This window comes from Periplaneta americana, chromosome 7, assembly GCF_040183065.1.
Source record: "Periplaneta americana isolate PAMFEO1 chromosome 7, P.americana_PAMFEO1_priV1, whole genome shotgun sequence".
In the NCBI taxonomy this organism is placed as follows: domain Eukaryota; kingdom Metazoa; phylum Arthropoda; class Insecta; order Blattodea; family Blattidae; genus Periplaneta; species Periplaneta americana.
In genome coordinates, this window is record NC_091123.1 from 132,084,331 (window position 1) to 132,103,705 (window position 19,375).

General features: G+C 34.7%; 1 protein-coding gene across 2 annotated transcripts in view; it reads right to left on the minus strand.

Moving 5' to 3' along the window:
- Positions 1 to 19,375, minus strand: part of LOC138703454 (uncharacterized) — a 391,108-nt gene that overhangs the window by 323,404 nt on the left and 48,329 nt on the right. For both annotated transcript variants that reach the window (XM_069831320.1, XM_069831319.1), the window contains exon 2: positions 4,145 to 4,405. In XM_069831320.1, the coding sequence (XP_069687421.1) occupies positions 4,145 to 4,405 (261 nt within the window). The remainder of the gene's footprint in view (positions 1 to 4,144; positions 4,406 to 19,375) is intronic.

A 19,375-nucleotide genomic window follows, 5' to 3' on the forward strand; every position in this document is an offset into this window, starting at 1 on the left:
AAATACAAATATACTATATATACAAACTACGATATAGAAGTGACTTAAAACAGTAGACAAAAACAGCAGCACGTACTAAATACGAATTATAAAAATGAATAGATATGCAACAGTGATCTCAGATATCCAATCACACAAAATGTAATTTCATACATCACATTATTCATTATTTAAAAACAATTCAGAGGTGTAGTGAGTCTCCTTTCACGATAGTTAACAAGTTCGTAAATCCACAAGATTTTGTATCTACTGCATTTTTTCGTGTGGCAGAAACATTAGGTACTGTAATGAATAGCGCATTTAACAATACTGTAGATTCAAGATTAGTGAGTTGAAATTTGACAGCGGGTGATATATTTTTTTGTTCGGCGTTTCCACTCTTCAGCAGTTGCCTCTAAAACTCTTTTCTCTCAATAGAGTGGAACACAGTTACGATACTTCTCTGACAGATGGCCGGCCTGTCGCGGAAGGTGAGAAAATGACTGTGAAAGGATCGTACGATTGGAGAGGAAGGGAGACGTGGCCCTTGTAATTGTACTATTATAGCATTCGTCTGGGAAAAACTTGGAAAACAACGAGGAAACCAAATCAGGGTAGCCGGCTCCTATATTTGAGTCTCTTACCCTCCGAATTTAAGGCGGACGTGTTAACCATTAAACCACCGTTCTCGGTTGATATGTTTCGAGTAGGACATAATTTTAAGGACTATACAGGGTGATTCATACATGTAAATCTTAGCTGGATGATTTTTTTTATTTTTTTTTATTTTACTAGGCTATTTTACGACTCTTTATCAACATCTTAGATTATTTAGCGTCTGAATGAGATGAAGGTGGTAATGCCGGTGAAATGACTCCGGGGTCCAGAACCGAAAGTTACCCAGAATTTGCTCTTATTGGGTTGAGGGAAAACCTCGGAAAAACCTCAACCAGACAACTTGCCCCGACCGGGAATCGAAACTGGTTTCGCGGCCAGACGCACTAACCGTTACTCTACAGATGTGTACTTAGGTGGATGTAATGTAGTAGTAAAAACAAGACTGAAATTCCTTATAACGTTTTTTCTGAAATTGCTGTCTTTCAGAGTTCGCAGTGAAGTGGATAAGTCATGGGGGGGACCAGTAGATTGACCAGCTATATCACCAGCTACTTGTGCGGTCGTCTGAGTCACTAGTGTACGCCAATGACATTCCGGACAGAGCAGAAGTGCAGCGACGAATTGAACGTAGCTGTGAAAGTCTTCGCTAGTTATAATGGACTCTGGCAGGAATCGTTTCCTCAGAGCTTCTGTGGCTTCACACTCCGATAAAATATGGTATGATGTCTCGCCTCTACCGCAAAGAGGACATATTCTCGCCCCCTCTTCGTTGACGATTTTAAGTGCCCTCCAAGCTCCTAGACGAAACCAGATTAAGCCCAGTCTGCCTTCTCTGCTTCCTCCATAGAGGTATAACTCGGTTCCCCAATTTGTTTTGATCATTGATTGGATCTACATTTGTATAATTGTGTATCAATAAGTGCACTTCATCATTCATTCATTCATTCATTCATTCATGTTTTCGCAGTTGAACGGGTGATGTTACAAAACCACTGAGGTGACTAGCACACTATGTCTAGGCGATTAGGGAAATCACTTCGAACACTTATTATGGACATTACAATTTTCGTAAACTTCTTGAGAGGAATTACTTTCAGTTTGTGTTGAGTTTATTATCGCTTCTTTGCTATATAATTATGAAATAGTACAGCAATTTTAGAAAAAAAAAATGTTATAGGACGTTTCAGTTTTGTTTTTACTGCAATACATCTATTTCATATTTAAATTTAATCTGAATCACCCGTTATAAATTCTTACCGTGTTTTCCTTCGCAAGAGAAATAAAGCTTCAGGCATAGCCTACTCTCATTGAATATAAGAACTTCAGCTAATATTTACCTACCATACTTTGCCCACATCAATTTTAAAGTCTGGTAGTTATCATCCAATCCTAAAATCTTATCGTTGGAAGTAATGAATTTCGTATTACAATTCCCCTCACCTCAGAAACGACATTTGCCATACTGTCAAACCGCAGATTTGTTTTTCTGAACCGACGCATGCGAAGTGAGAGACCAGCATGGCACAAATCCGGACTACACGAGAGATAGCGAGTGGTTTCTATAACTGCGAGGTGCGAGCTATAAAAACCACTCACTACCTCTCGTATAGTCCGGATTTCTTTGAGGCGGGCTTCGCACTTCGCAATCATCAGTTCAGAAAAACAAAGGCTTTAGCTACCGATCACCCTCTTGGCACAGATCTTCCCTTCAGTTTACGTGGCTGAACTACGTATGTTTTGATACATCTAAGTTTTATGAGTTTCTACTTTCACTTCTTTTATTTTGTAATTGTTATGTCTGCGAATCCACAAGTTTCATGCGTGTGGTTAAGACTTATATATTTTTGTTACAAATTCTTCACCTTCAATTTATTTAACTGCAATTTGTCTATCAGGATTCTGTTTGCAGTTTTTATATATCGATGGCTGAGAACCAGACTGTTCTAAGTCCAACTTTTTATAAGAAAGAAATCTGTGTTTCATTGTGTTCCAGTTCTTGTCTGCATATATGAATCGAACAAAATGGTAAATATTCCTCTCCATAATACTGGTGACAGACTACAGTCACTAATCGCAATTATCGACCTAATCGCGATCGGGTTTGTAGTGTGTCACCGTCCCGATCGCGATCAGGAGCTGAATCCTGTTTCCAGAACAAGATAATCGCGCTGAGGCACGGCCCAGTGGACGAAAGTAACATTTTAGTAATCTTTGGTTTCGAATCACATTGATTTATATTATTTAGGAAGTCGTGATAGCTTCTGCTGTAAAATTTTGTTACCCATTCCATTGTATTATATGAAATAGAAACGAAAATGAATGGCTAGAAAATGAGTTTGGCTACTATTAGACGTAGTGGAGAAATTTAATGCAGATGTGAGAAAAGTAAAAAGAAATATATTAAAAAATGACAGACGAATTACTCATATTTCATATATATAGAGAGCAATAGAAGGCTGCTGAAAGATGTTTCATTTCAATAAATAATGGATTACAAACTGGAACTGATTTCTTTTTCAGATTTTCAATTTCATTCTCCATTACGACGCTATGATTTTAAAAGTATGTTTTATTACAAAATAATATAAATTTTTGGCATGATATAAATTTTATAGGTTATAAAATCTCTTTTCAAAATAATACAAATAGTAATGATATAAATTGTATCAGTTTACATTGTAAAGCATATAACAATTTTAACAAATAAATTCCCATATCAAGCTGCAAGAAACAACAAAAAAAGGGGGAAAAAACAATGAACAAACATCAAAAGAAAGTATGAACTTTAGGTGTTGTCCAGGAGGGAAACAAACATATACGTATGTACATAGAGAAAATTGTTTCCTCTATGCTAATTCAGCTGTTGACTAGACGGGACCTAGTGTGTCACCACATTTTCGGAAATCGCGATCGGGCCTGATCGCGATAAGTGCTAAACGCGATTAGTACTGTAGTCTGTCACCAGTATAAGGTTGCTATGAAACTATACCAAATTTTTTCATGAAGTTTTGAATGTTAGGAGCTTAAAATAGCCATCCGGAGAAAAAAAAAATAGTAAAATGGACTTGGAACAGTCTGGTTCTGGGCCATCGATGTGATTTTATATAAGTGAAACTACGGAATTCTGCACTTTTTACTTAATTACTTTATTTACGCAATTTAAACTTTCTGCATTGTCTGGATCCTATTCGGGGCAGTTTTTATTCCACAGTAATTATATAGGTTAATTCGTCTGCATTTGTATTTATGATTCGTAATTTTATTTTCCAGAACTTTATTTATTCTATCAGTTCACTTAACTATAAGACATTCTGATATCTCTCTGCCAGGTTTCTGTTTGCAGTCGGTTTGCTTTTTCAGTAGATTTATATCTGTGGACCTACGAAGTTTCGTATTTATTGTTTGATATTTTTGGCAGAAACTTTTCTCTTAATTTATTTAACATAACGCGCACGCTCCGATGCTGACCTATACTGTCAATAATTTGTGCGATCGCTGTTGCATAGTTTCGGTTAATTACGGGAACCATGGACTGGAGCCAACTCACCTATGGCTGGAATTGCTGGAGGTGACACTGTTGTTGCTGCGGGAACGCCTGCTCTTGAGAGAGTCGCCACGATTTACGACGCCCTTGCCTGTAATACTGAAGTGCCTGAGGCGGTAGTACTCCTCCTCCACCCCCGTGTTCGGCATGCTCGCCACGCGAGAGCGCTGTTGAGGGAGGCATAGGTAGTTGGGGCGGCCACTATTGGATCTGCTGCCTGGGGTTTTCACCGACTGCGATCTACTGTGGTGAGGGCTTCCGTATCTGAAATGAGAGTTAACAATTGAGTGAAAACACGAAAGATGCTAAGTTCACAAATTGTGAAAATTGAGTTATTGCTGTAGAAATGTAGTATTACGACTAAGTATAGGATTATGTCTCGTGATCAGAATATTGTACGAAATGGAACTATAAAAGTTGGAGATTTATCCTTCGAAGAGGTGCAAAAATTCAAATATCTTAGAGCAACAATAACAAATATAAATGACACTCAGGAGGAAATTAAACGCAGAATAAATATGAGAAATGCCTGTTATTATTCGGTTGAGAAGCTTTTGTCATCTAGTCTGCTCTCAAAATATTTGAAAGTTAGAATTTATAGAACAGTTATATTATACCGGTTGTTCTGTATGGCTGTGAAACTTGGACTCTCACTTTGAGAGAGGAACAGAGATTGAGGATTTCTGAGAATAAGGTTCTTAGGAAAATATTTGGGGCTAAGAGGGATGAAGATACAGGAGAATGGAGAAAGTTACACAACGCAGAACTGCACGCATTGTATCCTTCACCTGACATAATTAGGAACATTAAATCCAGACGTTTGAGATGGGCAGGGCATATAGCACGTATGGGCGAATCCAGAAATGCATATAGAGTGTTAGTTGGGAGGCCAGAGGGAAAAAGACCTTTGGGACGGCCGAGACGTAGATGGGAAGATAATATTAAAATGGATTTGAAGGAGGTGGGATATGATGGTAGATGGATTAATCTTGCTCAGGATAGGGACCAATGGAGGGCTTATATGAGGGCGGCAATGAACATCCGGGTTCTTATAAGCCAGTAAGTAAGTAAGTAAGTAAGTAAGTAATGTAGTATTACCGGTATGTTGGGCCAGTTTCCCAGCAAATACTCTAAGTTCAGCTCATGTTATTATCAGTTCTTACAGCTGCTCAAATATGGCAGTGGTGTTATGCCTAGTCCAATGTGCCTACGAAAGGTGATGTGTTCTCAAAACATATTTTTTAACTTACCACCATTTACATTTTTTAACTTACCACCTGATACATTTTTTAACTTACCACCTTTCGTAATTCTACTCCTGAATTATTATGCACAGTGCCAGATAAGATAACAGATTTTGCATACACAGGGTATAGCTAAATGAATTTCACAATTTAAAGTATATGCATATGAAGTCTGATTAGTGAATATATGCAATTCAATTCCAATTTATTAAAGCCATTAAACATACAGTGATAGGCTTCGTCACAAATACAGAAGGGAAAAAAACATACATTTGAAAATACACATAAATTGAAAACAGTAAAGTTTAATTTGAATGAAAACACAAAACATTTTGAAAGGCTTTGATATCCTTTACTGATCCCTCTTTACGCCATTTTGTACCCACAATACCAAGGTATTGCGACTTGGTGCATAACGTGTACCACACTGCAGTCGAAACCCACGCTGTGTAGCAGTAACGGACTGTTTTGACAAACAACTCTACTGCAGCAATGTGGTGTTCAGTAGACCAACGTTCCATCTGAACTGAACTCCAAAACATATACAACACAAGGACACGCACTACAGCAGCGACATTCAGCGGGTATGATTAGTATTGCATTGCAAAAACTGTCAAGTGTTTTGACGCATTCTGTATATCAGTCAAACAACTTATGTATTACGCAGTAAATAAAAATATTCTTAAATATCGATTCTACTTATCTGAAAACGAAATACAAAAAATTACCTTCAAACACCAGAATTACGTCTAAAGACGTGTTGAACCCTGTCCCAAAAAAGTCACTCAATTGTTATGGAAATGCATGGCAATAATGTAAAAGCAATTGGAGATAAAATATGATAACTGATTGAAGAAACAGGGCTGGAAACAAATAATCACGGTGATTATCTGTTGGAACTGGGCATCCATAAGTATTACTATCAATGTATGCGAAATAAAAGAATGGTAGATGATTTAACTGTACATAGGAGTGAAGACTGAAGAGCAGAGTTCAGCTTAGTCAGGGAATGCTGGTTAAAAGTGAAAGTAAAGCCAGAGTTTGTGGACTGAGCGTCGTTGAACACCTAAATCCACCACAAAATCTAACTCAACAATACTGAGAGAATGTGCGGTTGTCCACTAATCCCCGATACCAAAGATTTCAATTGAAGTGTCGTGTAATCCGGGTTTATCGGACGAAGCCCACCTAAGTGTTGAACCGACGCAGTCCGGATCTGCCAGCTTTCCGGGCGGTCGGAGTCGTGAGGACACGAAATCCCTCTTGCATGTCGCATAATTGGGATCAAGCCCTGAGTAATGAGGCCAACGTATGCGGCCCTATAATGTACTTCCTGATCCCCCAATATGTGGCACCACGGCCTAGATTAACTCGGATCTTGCCGATCGTGGCACTCCTGCTGTCTATTCTCACGAAATTCGCTTCGTTTCAAGCTGATTTCCGAAGGCAAAACAGATAACGAGGTGGTTAATCTGGCATGTGAGTCTTTATGACTTCATGAGTCTATGTAGCAGTGGAGTCGTATTGATGACTCTAAAGTTTATCGTGTTCTGTTTGTCATTTAACCCTTCAGTCCGGAATTTATATTTAAAAAAATGAAAAAAAAAAAAACTGGTCACATAATCATTCTGGGGATCCAAAAATCCCAAATCAAGTCTTCACAGAAAATCAAAATTTTGGGTAATTTTGACCCCTGGGGCCCCAAAATTTTAAATTTTATTTTTAATTCAGGTATAGAAATGTTTCAAAAATAATATTCTCCATTTCTATCACATTGAATTCTTCAAAATATTTAAAAGTATCGAAGACATTCCAAAAAGAAAAAAAGAAACAATGTTGTTGTTGTTTTCTAATGCCAGGCGTTTGACAATAAAATCATTTGACCTCTTGCACTCCAATATTTTTCAAAGCTATTATCATGATCAGCCACTGAAGCACAGATTTTGAGGTGTTCCGAGTCCATTTCTTGGTTTGAGTTGCACTATGGGCAGTTAGGGGACTGATATATTCCAATTCTATGCAGGTGTTTGGAGAAACAATAATGGCCTGTTGTCAATCTAAATGCAGCTGCAGACGATTTGCGTGGTAAATCGAGAATTAACTGTGGATTATGATGCAGAAAGTTCCATTTTTTCCCTTGGGATTCTGTTATCAAATTTCGTTTGTTGAAGTTTAAGTATGTAGATTTAATAAATCTTTTCACAGAGTAATACGTAGATTTAGTAACAGGTCTGTAAGTAGTAGTGCTGCCCTTCTTTGCTAAAGCATCAGCATTCTCGTTTCCCAGGATTCCACAATGGGATGGTATCCATTGGAATAAAATTCTTTTATTGAGCGATATTAATTGAGAGAGCATTTTAGTTATTTCTGCCGTTTGAGATGAAGGTGTGTGTTTAGAGACTATTAGTAGAATAGCTGCTTTGGAGTCTGACAATATAACTGCATTCTTAAATTTAGTATTAGTAGTATTTATTTATTTAACTGGCCTTCTCTGCCCCTCTACCAGGAGATTCCAACTATAATATGAACAATAAAATTACAATTAGTATTAAGTTTACAATTACAATTGCAAATAAAATTACAATAGTATTAAATTTACAATTACAATTACAATAAAAATCAAAGTATGAAAAGATTACCTCACTAATTAAAGCTAGATAATTTATCATAGAAAAACAAAGAATATTTTATATTTACTGAATTACAAATTAAACCTAGAATAATAAAATTGTATAGTGATGAATTTACTGGATATTGAAATATTGTGTGATAGATTAAGGAAACTATTTACAAGAAATCAATTACTGACCAAGTGCCTAGCAAGTTTGCGTTTGAATTCAATTTTATTTCGACAGTCCCTGATGCAAGCAGGTAGCGAATTCCAGAGTCTTGGCAGGGCTATTGTGAAAGAGGATGAGTATGAGGAGGTGCGATGGGATGGTAAATTTATTGATGTGGCATAGAAGATTCCTGAGACTTCCACTTATTGCAACGATTTCTCCATCATATAATGTACATCAAGCCTGAAGGAGTTAAAACGAATTTCGGGACTGGTAAGTTATTATCTCAAAACATTACGTTTTAAAGTGGTTAAGTACAGCTTATAACAACAACATTTTGGAAATATTCAACATTTTTTCCTCCATTACTGTACCTTGTACAATAATGAAAATTAGTCTGTGTAAAACACTGTCCTTCTGGTATATAATAAAAATATTTTTACGGTTAAAAAAAATGTTTATATTTTTTTCCAAAATTCAATGTGGTGGCAGTTCACTGTGCAGTGATGAAGCGTTTCTCTCATAACTCAAAAACTAGCCAACATTCTGTGATGAAATCTTTTGTGTGTATTTATGCATGCCATATCTACAACATCATGCAAAATCACTTCTCTACGTTTGATAGATTGTGTGATAAAAAATAAATTCATTTTAAAAATGGTCAAATAGCAGTATTTTCTTCTAACGCAAAATAAAAACAATATTATTTATTAAGTAATATAGTTGAAAGAGCATGATATTGTAAACATGTTTCAGCAATGAAATAAAAGTGAGAGAACATGAAAATGTTAACATGTTTATGAGTTACGAGGGAAACGCTTCATCACTTCATAGTGAACTGCTACCGTTTTGAAAAAAAAAATACAAATTCTTTTTTTTTTTAATCGTAAAAATATTTTTTTTTCATATAGCAGAGGGACAGTCAATTTTCATTATTGTACAATATACAGTAATGGAGGAAAAAAATGTTGAATATTTACAACAATTTTACTACTGTAAGCTGTACCTAACCCCTTAACAGACCCTATTTTGATGCATAAAACTTGTCCATTATAGTAATACAGGATATTAAAAAACATTCAATATTTTGAGAAGTGGTAGTATTAATCAAAACAAGAAAATAAAATCTAATAAACAGGTTTATAATTGGAAACAACTGAAATTTTATAAAACAATGACAATCCCAATTTTAATATACGGGACAGAGAACTGGATTCCTAACAGAAAAGAGAGAGCAAAATTGAGTCTGCAGAAAAGACATTTTTACGGTGTACTGCTGGATATTTTCTCATATATCGAGTGAAAATACAGATACAAGATCTAGGACCTTGTCGTTCATAAGACGTGTCAGACTCACCGGGACGTAATCATAATTTAGTTTCCAGTAACGTAGGTACACCATTCTGAAAGCATCCTTTGATTGCTTAAGGTCAGCATTGGTGTTTATTAGAGTTTTCTTTTAAATGTCGTGTTTGAAATGCCTAAAAGCTATTAAGAATGTACCGGTATATTGTATTAAATCAACAAGAATAACGTAATATTTATCAGCAGTTTTGAAATGGATTATGCTGAAAGGCATTTAAGACACGGAACCATGTCACCTCGGGCGTTATTAGCTATTTTAAAATAATATTTGAAACGTCTAAAATGTTGGTGTCCTTTAAACTGCTGAAAGGATGGAATTTTTAATGATATTTTAAAACAATTCTTGTGAAATAAACATTGTGTTCCCTAAAATATACAAACCACAATTAGGCCGACTAAATTTCATAGCATGAAGAATTTCTCTATAACATTTACTTATGTTTGTCGTCGTCATAATAGTAGTCTTTATCGAAATGATCGTCTTAAGCAGAGATCTCTCTCTCTTTTTTTTTTTTTTTTTGTTAGCGGGCCGCATTGGTTTATGCACGAGAGGTCAAGGGCCGGATTAAAGATAAAATCAGTTAAAGTCAATTTTCAAACCATAGGAATCATATATGTTTAAAGAACAATTATTACAAATTAATGTACAAAAACATTGGGAGTCATAGTCAAAATTTGTTTTAATGCAGTCTACTAATGTGAAATTTGATATTCTTTTTGTTGTAATAATTTATTTATGTCTGGTTTTGTATCGGTTGTTGAGATTCACAAAAATGTGCATCTGCGATTCTTGTTCTTATTCTTGATTTCACATATTTCGTACGAAGAGAAACAACAAGAACCAAATTTCTTGGCTTAAAAATGGATACTGTGTTACATTGGAAAAATCATATTAAAGAAATTACCTCCAAAACAAATTCAGCATGTTTTCCTCTTAGATCTATGCTAAATATAGTAAATATAAATACCTTAAAAACAATATACTTTGTATACTTCCATTGGGTAATGAGTTTTAGAATAATATTCTTGGGAAATTCCAGAAATTCCAAACAGTATATTCCTACTACAAAAGAGAGTAATTAGAATAATAGTAGGTGCCACAACTAGTGAATCATGTAGGACTGTTTTCAAAAAACCACAAATAATGCTCGTGGCTTGTCTGTATATGTTTTCGTTAATAATCTTTCTCGCATGTCATCGTGAAAACTTTGTAACTAATTCAGCAGTTCATAGCATAAATACGCGTCAAAAGTGACTTTCATACTCCACGGGCAAATCTATCGTGCTATCAAAAAAAGAGTCTGTTATATAGCAGTAAAATTTTTTAAGTCTCCCTATCGATATAAAAAATGAAACTCAAAACATACGATTATTTAGGGTCAAATTAAAGAAGTACCTAATTCTCACGCCTTCTATTCTGTAGGTGAATTCATGGCATTTAAGAACGCTTCATGAAATTGATACCAAAACTTTGTGTTGTACCAGTAGACTATATTGTAAACTTCTTCTGTATATATTTCATCTAGACTATGCCTATAAATTAAGGGTGCTATTCTCATAGACATTTCGCTAGCCCGCGCTACGAGCGTGCTAAACTAGCTCTGGCTATCGACTGATTACTTGTACAGAATTCATATCATATCACAACGCTAACACTGGTTTAAGAATACGAAAAACGTTAGTTCGTTGATCATCCACCGGAAGCCCGCTCTAAGTATGTCTATGAATATAGCCCTTAGACTTTATAGTAGTATTATGTTTTTTATTTTTTTACCATTTTCTAACTGTGAAGCAGTGTATGAATACCATGGAATGTTAATAAATACAATACAATAGAATACAATACACTACGCACTGCACTTTACGCTGTGGCGAACACATCTTGACTGACTAGGAAACGACTGATGCATAACATGCCATCATGCCGATTCTGAGCTTGCGCGGCAGGTAACGCAACAATGACCATGTAAGTCATACACCCTGCATATAAAGTCATTAGATACAATTTTTAATAAATACTGTATATTTTACTATTTATGCGAAGCTTTCAGATATACTAGAGTTGTTCGTATAAAGTTATTTAATTCCATGTGTACCGTTTTAGCGTAAGAAATTCGTTGAACAATAATTCTTTTGATAGTTGAGGATGGAAGACAGTAGACAGAGAGACAGACAGACAGACAGACAGACAGACGTACAGTGAAACCACGCCAAAACTTACTGTCAAGGATGAATGAAAACGCCTATTTCTGTCAATATTTCGAAATCAGTTTCTTGCAGCATCTTTACATATTAAATGTACTGATAAAAGAAAACAGAAAGGCGCACACAGATGGGAGATGCGGGATTGTGCAAAGCTGTAAGATTTCAAAGCAGTTGTTCCGCTACAACAATAACAGCTCTGTTTGAAAGGTCTGCATGACCTTGACGTAGACCTTTTGCGAGCGAGTTTTAAGAAGAGAGATCAGCTTGTTAATGTTTTAGCACTTTGAGTGACGTGCGGAGGTTTCCATACCGACGTAACTTAACGTGGTTGAGGAGGATCCAAACAAATTTCCACATGTAGAATCCTATAAGCACAAACTCCAGACGGAAGATAAATAAATTATGTGACGTTGGAGTATACACACAACGCCAGAGCTAAAGCTTCTGCAAGGTAGCAGTAGGTGGGTAAACTATGGTTTCCTCTGCTATTGTTTACATTAATGCTGACGTAGAACCGATAGTAAATGTTCAGCCAGAGTATTATCGACGATGGCGGCTGCGATCATGATGATTATGATGACTATTACACTTTTACTACGTCACACTACTTTTGACCAATAAAACGGTACCAAAGGACGTCTTTCAATCAATCATGGCTGCTTATCGCAGAATTTTATCACGTCCCTAGCATTTGTTTAATGTTATCGCGTCCCTAGCATTTGTTTATTTTTATCACTACTCTAGCATTTGTTTCGTTGTTTGCCAACATTTCAAACTGCATTGGTCTGGACGTCAAAAAAAAAAAAAAAAACAGAAAATTACAAACCACTCCAGTTTATGCAAAGCAGTTTCAAATATGACTCGCATTGGCATTCAAGAACAAGAATTAATAAAGATCACTGGTCATAGCTATGAATCTCCCCTGAAACCCTGTTTACAAATAAATGAAGAGCACCATTCGGAAATCCTGAATAAGTTGAGGGATACACCATGTACATCAACGAGTTCACTTCTTTTAAGCACACGTCCAATATAACATCAACTGAACCACCAACAACTAGAACATATTTGAAAATTGTACTTTCAATAATTGTTACTTTTAAAATTATGTTTATTTTTTATTTCATCATCGTTAATTAAAATGTTTCTTGTTTATTTCATCATCCCTAATTAAACCTTTTCTAAAACTCGTTTATATTATTTAGGTTATGTTATAGCTTTTGCTACATTGTATTATGAATAGTCACGTATCAGAGAGTGTTTAATACTAAGATTTATTGAAAATCATCTGTCAAGTGACGTTGATTACTGGAATCCGGATAATTGAAGTGGAATGCAACTATTTTAATAAAAATGAAACAATCAACAAAGCCTTCTTGACCAGTAACCGTCCACAGAGTTCAATGAAGATTCCATAGTTGGCACAACTGATAGGAAAACAGCTAATCATAACACACTACTGCCATCTACTAGCGTAATATTTATAATGTTGAGTTGGTACAAATTTGAAGACAGTTTTATATTTTCGTAAGTCAATTAATATTTTATTGTATTGGAGTACTTCGTTACTTCTAATCTTTATATACTTTCTTCCAATCGTGTAATAGTCGATTAAATCCCACTCGAGTTTTGATTTTCTCTAGATAAATAAAAACCTCTAGTGAGATTACTGTTGATAATTAGAGTCCAGATTTCCATGCACTATCACATCGTAAAACCTGCATACATTCGTACACTATTATATGACAAAACATACATAATGCAGCGAAAAATCATAAAAAATATGGATTATCAACATAGAGAGAATCGTTTCCTTGGGGGGGGGGGAGAAAAGCAAAACCATGGAATTCCCTTATAACGAGATTATGGAGGAGATCATTTACCTCCTCCCCCCCAATATAGCTTGACCGTGTTACAATACAATATATCGGAATATAATCATTTAATAAAAATATTTTCGGGGGGCATGTTTCGGCACAGGTGCATTATAAGGGCCAATCTCCTTATTGGTTGAATGATATGAATGTTACTATCGATATGTATTGTTGTTATAATCGACATAAAGTGTTGCCAACTTCCAAATTAACAGTCCGTTTTGTATTGTTGACTTGTACCTTACTTCAAAATGGAAATAACGGCAGTAATAGTGAAATATATTTTCCTTGGACCAAAAATATTATATAAACTGACTAAAATCACATCAATAGTAACAAACTGTTTAAATTGTTTTATTTAATTTTTTTAACTTGATAACATTTAATTCTTATCGAATATCGAATGCTAAAATAGCTAATCGAACCATTACTTTCGCTGACCCTTTTTTTTGCGTATAATGTGTGATGGGTGGCCCCTATAATGCATCTGTTCCCATGTTTCTTACAGTGTTGCATCCATATCCGCGATGTTTCGAACCGAATTGTATAGGACTTGAACAGTAGATCTACTACAAATTATAATAAATGATAATTTAAAAAACAATCCCTCTCTTTTTCTCTCTCGTACAGAATAGTTTAATAGTTTATATTACATGTCTAAGAACAATATGTGCAGACAAGGTCAGATAAGCCAAGAACAATTACAAAGAGACTGTACAATAAAAAAATTCGTCACTGCATATACTGTACACCAATAAAACTACGTAACAGTGCTAACAGAAACTTTTTTATATTAAGCTTTCCTGAAGATATCATATGAAATGTAAACTCTAATTATTTTATTTAACCTCGTCTTTAAGTTTACGCATTATACCTGGATCACTTTTATTTTTTCTGCATTGTTGTGCAGTATGTTATTAATATTTCTCGAAGTGATGGCCTGTAGATCTTCAGATTTTTTACACATGAATATAGACTGTTACAAAGGAAACATTACAGTGCTTCCATTCCTCAAATGAGGTATAGAAATTCTTATATATTCAGAAATTTAAAATAAATATTATAGTCCACACACATGATCTGAAGATATTAATTCGTCAATTTATGCACAGAAACTTAATCATAAACAAAATCAAAAAAGATCTTTTGAATTCAATGTCTTCTAACGTTAATAAAGTAAGAGTTCAGACAAATTTGGGGGGCCGTTCCCCCCATGCCCTCCCATAACTTGGCCTATGTTTATCAAAATTGAGTTCTACACCAGGATTTAATCACAGTCACATTTGTCGCATCGACTTCTAAAAATGCAACAAACTTTGAATTAAATGTGCAAAAATGCGACAACCATATTGGACTTCAAAAACGAAGATGGTAATGGAGAGTTGTGTTTGAACTAATCTGAATTTAAATGAAATGCTAGTGGGATGAGTATGTTCAAAAAGGTATTGAGCAATAGATGTTCAGGAATTGATTTCAAAGAGTTCGTGCAATTCATGTAAGTTAAGTGAACAATTTCTTCTGATTGTTTTATATAATTCCATCGCATACTGTAAATTGTGAGCGAGAATTCAGTTGCATGAATCTTCTAAAAACTAGAATTAGAAACCGTCTTTCAGTAAAAAGAGTTAGCACTCTGCTAAAATAAATCTTGAAGGGCCTACAAGTAAAGAATTTCAGTGTTTAGAGTGCCCACAAAATAACGTATTTTAATATGATGCAAATTCAGCAGCAATTGATTCTAAACATATCTACGTCTAATGATTTACTTACATAAGTATAGCTAGAGTGCGATAAGATGAATTGAAAATAATAAAACTCCAAGAAACAAATTACATACTGTAACTTTTTGTTTCTGCCTATTTCATTAATTTTATCTTTATAATATTGCACAAGCATTTAGCAATTTTCACAAATATAATTTTTCATTTTTGCATTTTTGCGACCATTATTTATTTTCTAGCTTAAACCGTGTTCTACACTATATTACATTTTTATTTAATTTTGAAACAACTAGTGTTTCGAGCAATCAAAATATTTAATCGATTAATCGAGCTTTGGTCGATTTGAAAAAAAGTTTTAATATACTGTAATACACAATTATTGTTAAATTTAATTTGTGTTCGGTGATAAAATAAGTATTAAATAGTATATATATATATATATATATATATATATATATATATACTGTATCGTTATATTACAAAACAATACTATTTTAGTTATTTTCTAACATATTTTATTATATAGGCTTATAATTCTTATTGTATCAATTTCTCCGGGGATTTTGAGACAAACGCAAATAAAAAAGTATGAAGACTCAATTAATACTGCTTCATCCATGATTTTAAACATGTGAGTGCATTCACATGCTCCGAATTAAGTGCCGCTCTACGTTTAGTAACAATGTTTCCTGCATCACTAAACACGAAAAACCTATTTTCTGTCAAGTAATTCTCCACGATCGTTGAATTTAAATCCAAAAGTTTCACCGATTTTATCTCTCAAATTCTCATATGATATAATGGAGTTTCCACTTTTCACAGACCACAGAAATCTGTTTCTTTTTTTTCGTTAGCAAACTAAACACACAAGCTTAATATACAAACTCAGTAAAGAAACTGCAACAAAACAGCAGACTGGTCCCTATTGTAATCAGGTTACAAAATTTTAGAAAGCGAAGAAGATAGTTTCTCTCTCACTGGAACAAAGTGTAGCCATGGCTAAGGGATGAGGGCGAATCCCAGAAAAAAGTATGCATTTCTTATGCTAAGAAGACGAGCTGACAACAGGGTGAAAGTTTTCTTGAAAAACCATGAAACTTAATAAGGTTTTCGTACTGTTTCAACCTTCAATACGGCTAGATCCGGTCACTGTCTTTATATCACCACCTCTTCCTGAAGTGTTTGTGCAAAGATTTGCCCTATGCTACCTGCTACCTACTTTACAGTTACAAAATAACGGTACTATTATGCTTTGAAGTAAGCAATTTCTGAGAGACGAATGTTGTAAGAGTTTTCTCAGTCTGAGTTTGTATTAACAAAATAATAATGAATATAAAGTATAACCGATTAATTTTACTCGACTCGAGTATTCGATTAAACACTTTTGATCGGTTTATCTTGCAACAGAAATTGATCGATTAATAAATCAGATTAATCGATTAAATCCCACAACACTAGAAACAAGTATTACAGCTAATTTCTTAGATTTTGTACACTTAACTTCATGTGCTTAAAGAACGTTCTTGTACATAGAAAACGATCTTTCTACGTTACAAGAAGTGATAGGTGCATTTTTAAGCGAAGAAATTTAGGACAATGAGAGGTCGTGTTGTAAGTTTTTTGCATTTTCGCATAATCATGACCCCATCGGGAATCTAACCTGAAAACTTCCTACTTTGCAGGCTTACACCTTAACCGCGACGCTATCGCGCGCTCCGAAATACAAAGTTCTTAAATCTTTATCACAACAATCGGAATAAACTGCATCACCATCCGTCTTCAGAAATTCCTTTCCCTCGATCCACTTTGACAGAAGATATCTTTCTTGCAGTTCTAACAGGAGCTATAGCAACACTGCACAATTCGACACAAAAGTACATTAGATTACAGTTTGTAAGCATGCTGCTTCTGCCTTCCTTTCTTTCAGCATTTTGACTTCCAGTTCGTAACGAGAGAGAGTTAGGGTTTGGAAATTCCATAATATAACAAAGGAAGACTTCAGTGGAAAGTCAGGTAGGATGTCGCGAAACCATATTACCGGTAACCTTTTTTCATTTTTCTGGAAATACCGGATTCTACGAAGCAACATTCATAAAAGGCACTATTATGCAAGTTAACATAATATATATATGCACTAAAGCCAGGAAAGAGACATGATATGTAGGCCTAATATAAAAGTATAGTAATAATAAGTAATAATAATAATAATAATAATAATAATAATAATAATAATAATAATTTATTTTAGCTGGCAGAGTTAAGGCCGTAAGGCCTTCTCTTCCACTCAACCAGCAAAAAGTGCCACTCAACCAGCAAAAAGTTCCACTCAACCAGCAAAACGGAATAATCGATACTTGCGGTTTTATAATGGTACAATCAGTACAATGGAGATTTCTTATTGGCTGAACAACTGAATTATAATGAATAGGTGTAATTTAATGAGGTGCATTAAAGGGCTACTACCAGGTGTATAATTACTACATTTCGGCATGGTCGAGCATAAAATAAAGAATGGTCGCAAAAATGCACACATGAAAAATTATATTTGTGCAAATTGCGAATTGCTTGCGCAATATTATAAATAATTGTGCAGAAAGATAAAAGTAATGAAGTATGCAGAAACCAAAAATTTCAGTATGTAATTTGTTTCTTGGAGTTTTATTATTTTCAACCCATCTTACCGCACTCTAGATATACTTATGTAAGTAAATCATTAGACGTAGATATGTTTAAAATCAATTACTGCTGAATTTACATCACATTAAAATACGTTATTTTATGGGCACTCTAAACATTGAAATTCTTTACTAGTAGGCCCTTCAAGATTTTTTGTTACTGAAAGGTGGTTTCTAATTCCAGTTTTTACAAGATTCATGCAACTAAATCCTCGCTCACAATTATGGAATTATATAAATCAATTAGAAGAAATTGTTCACTTAACTTACATGAACTGTACCAACTCTTTAAAATCAATTCCCGAACGTCTATTGCTCAATTATATTATGTAGTATTAAATTTAAAAATTTCCAAATATTCATATGCATGAATTTAGTCCAAAAAAAGGCGAAAATATACAAACAAGCACGGAAAAAGTAGGGTCATTTGCAATCGATAAGGCATAAAACGAATATCTGCAAAGTTTGAGAAGTGTGGCAAGCATGATATAAAAACATGCATATGTATTATGGAAATCCGGGCTCTAATGGTAACATTGATGATCTTCCTTGCATTCTGTAAAAGCTTGCTTTATTCTGTTTGTCACAGTCTCGCTGAATTGTCTACCCAAGTTTCTTTGGTTTGTCAACAACGGATAATAAAATAGGATTGAGTGTAGCAAATACAGACTGATTCAGTACAAATACATTTTAGTGATCGTAGTATGGACTATTCCGAGTAAAAAAGATTCGTCATGCGGTCCATTGTTCGATTTCCGGCGTTGGCGAAATTTATCCCTATTCCAAGAGACTGAGTGTTTTTCGCTCAATTTAAAACAGTGTTATGACGTTTTACTATGATCCGAATGAAGATAGAAGTTATAATCCCTTTGTACCTGAAATAGCTGCCGGTTTTGTATCGACAGACCTTCTGATTGGAGCATTGCTGTTCGTGCTAAATGTGGGGATTAGAATTAATTATGACTATACACATTGTGACCAATAAGTTACGTATTAATCTAGCTACGTGGCGAAAGCGTGGCATATTAACATGAAAACTGGTAGTGAAAGAAACAGGAAATTTCGGCGAAATTTAACAAAGCGTAAATAGTTAGCCTATGTTAAAGAAGCAAGAGTTCTCCAACGAAATTTAACCTATTATTAAATGGTAGAAAGTTAACTCAGCAGTTAACTGTTGGTTATTATTACCAAATTGAAGATGATAGTTTGAAATTTATTATTTCACAGTAATACGAATTAAGGATGGAAATATAATATGGTGTACTTTCTGATTGCATATTTTTGAACAAAAAGTCCAAGAAAAACAGACTACAAGAATACGATGAAAGAGTAATGGAACGGAGAAAAATTCTCTCCGGCGCCGGGATTTG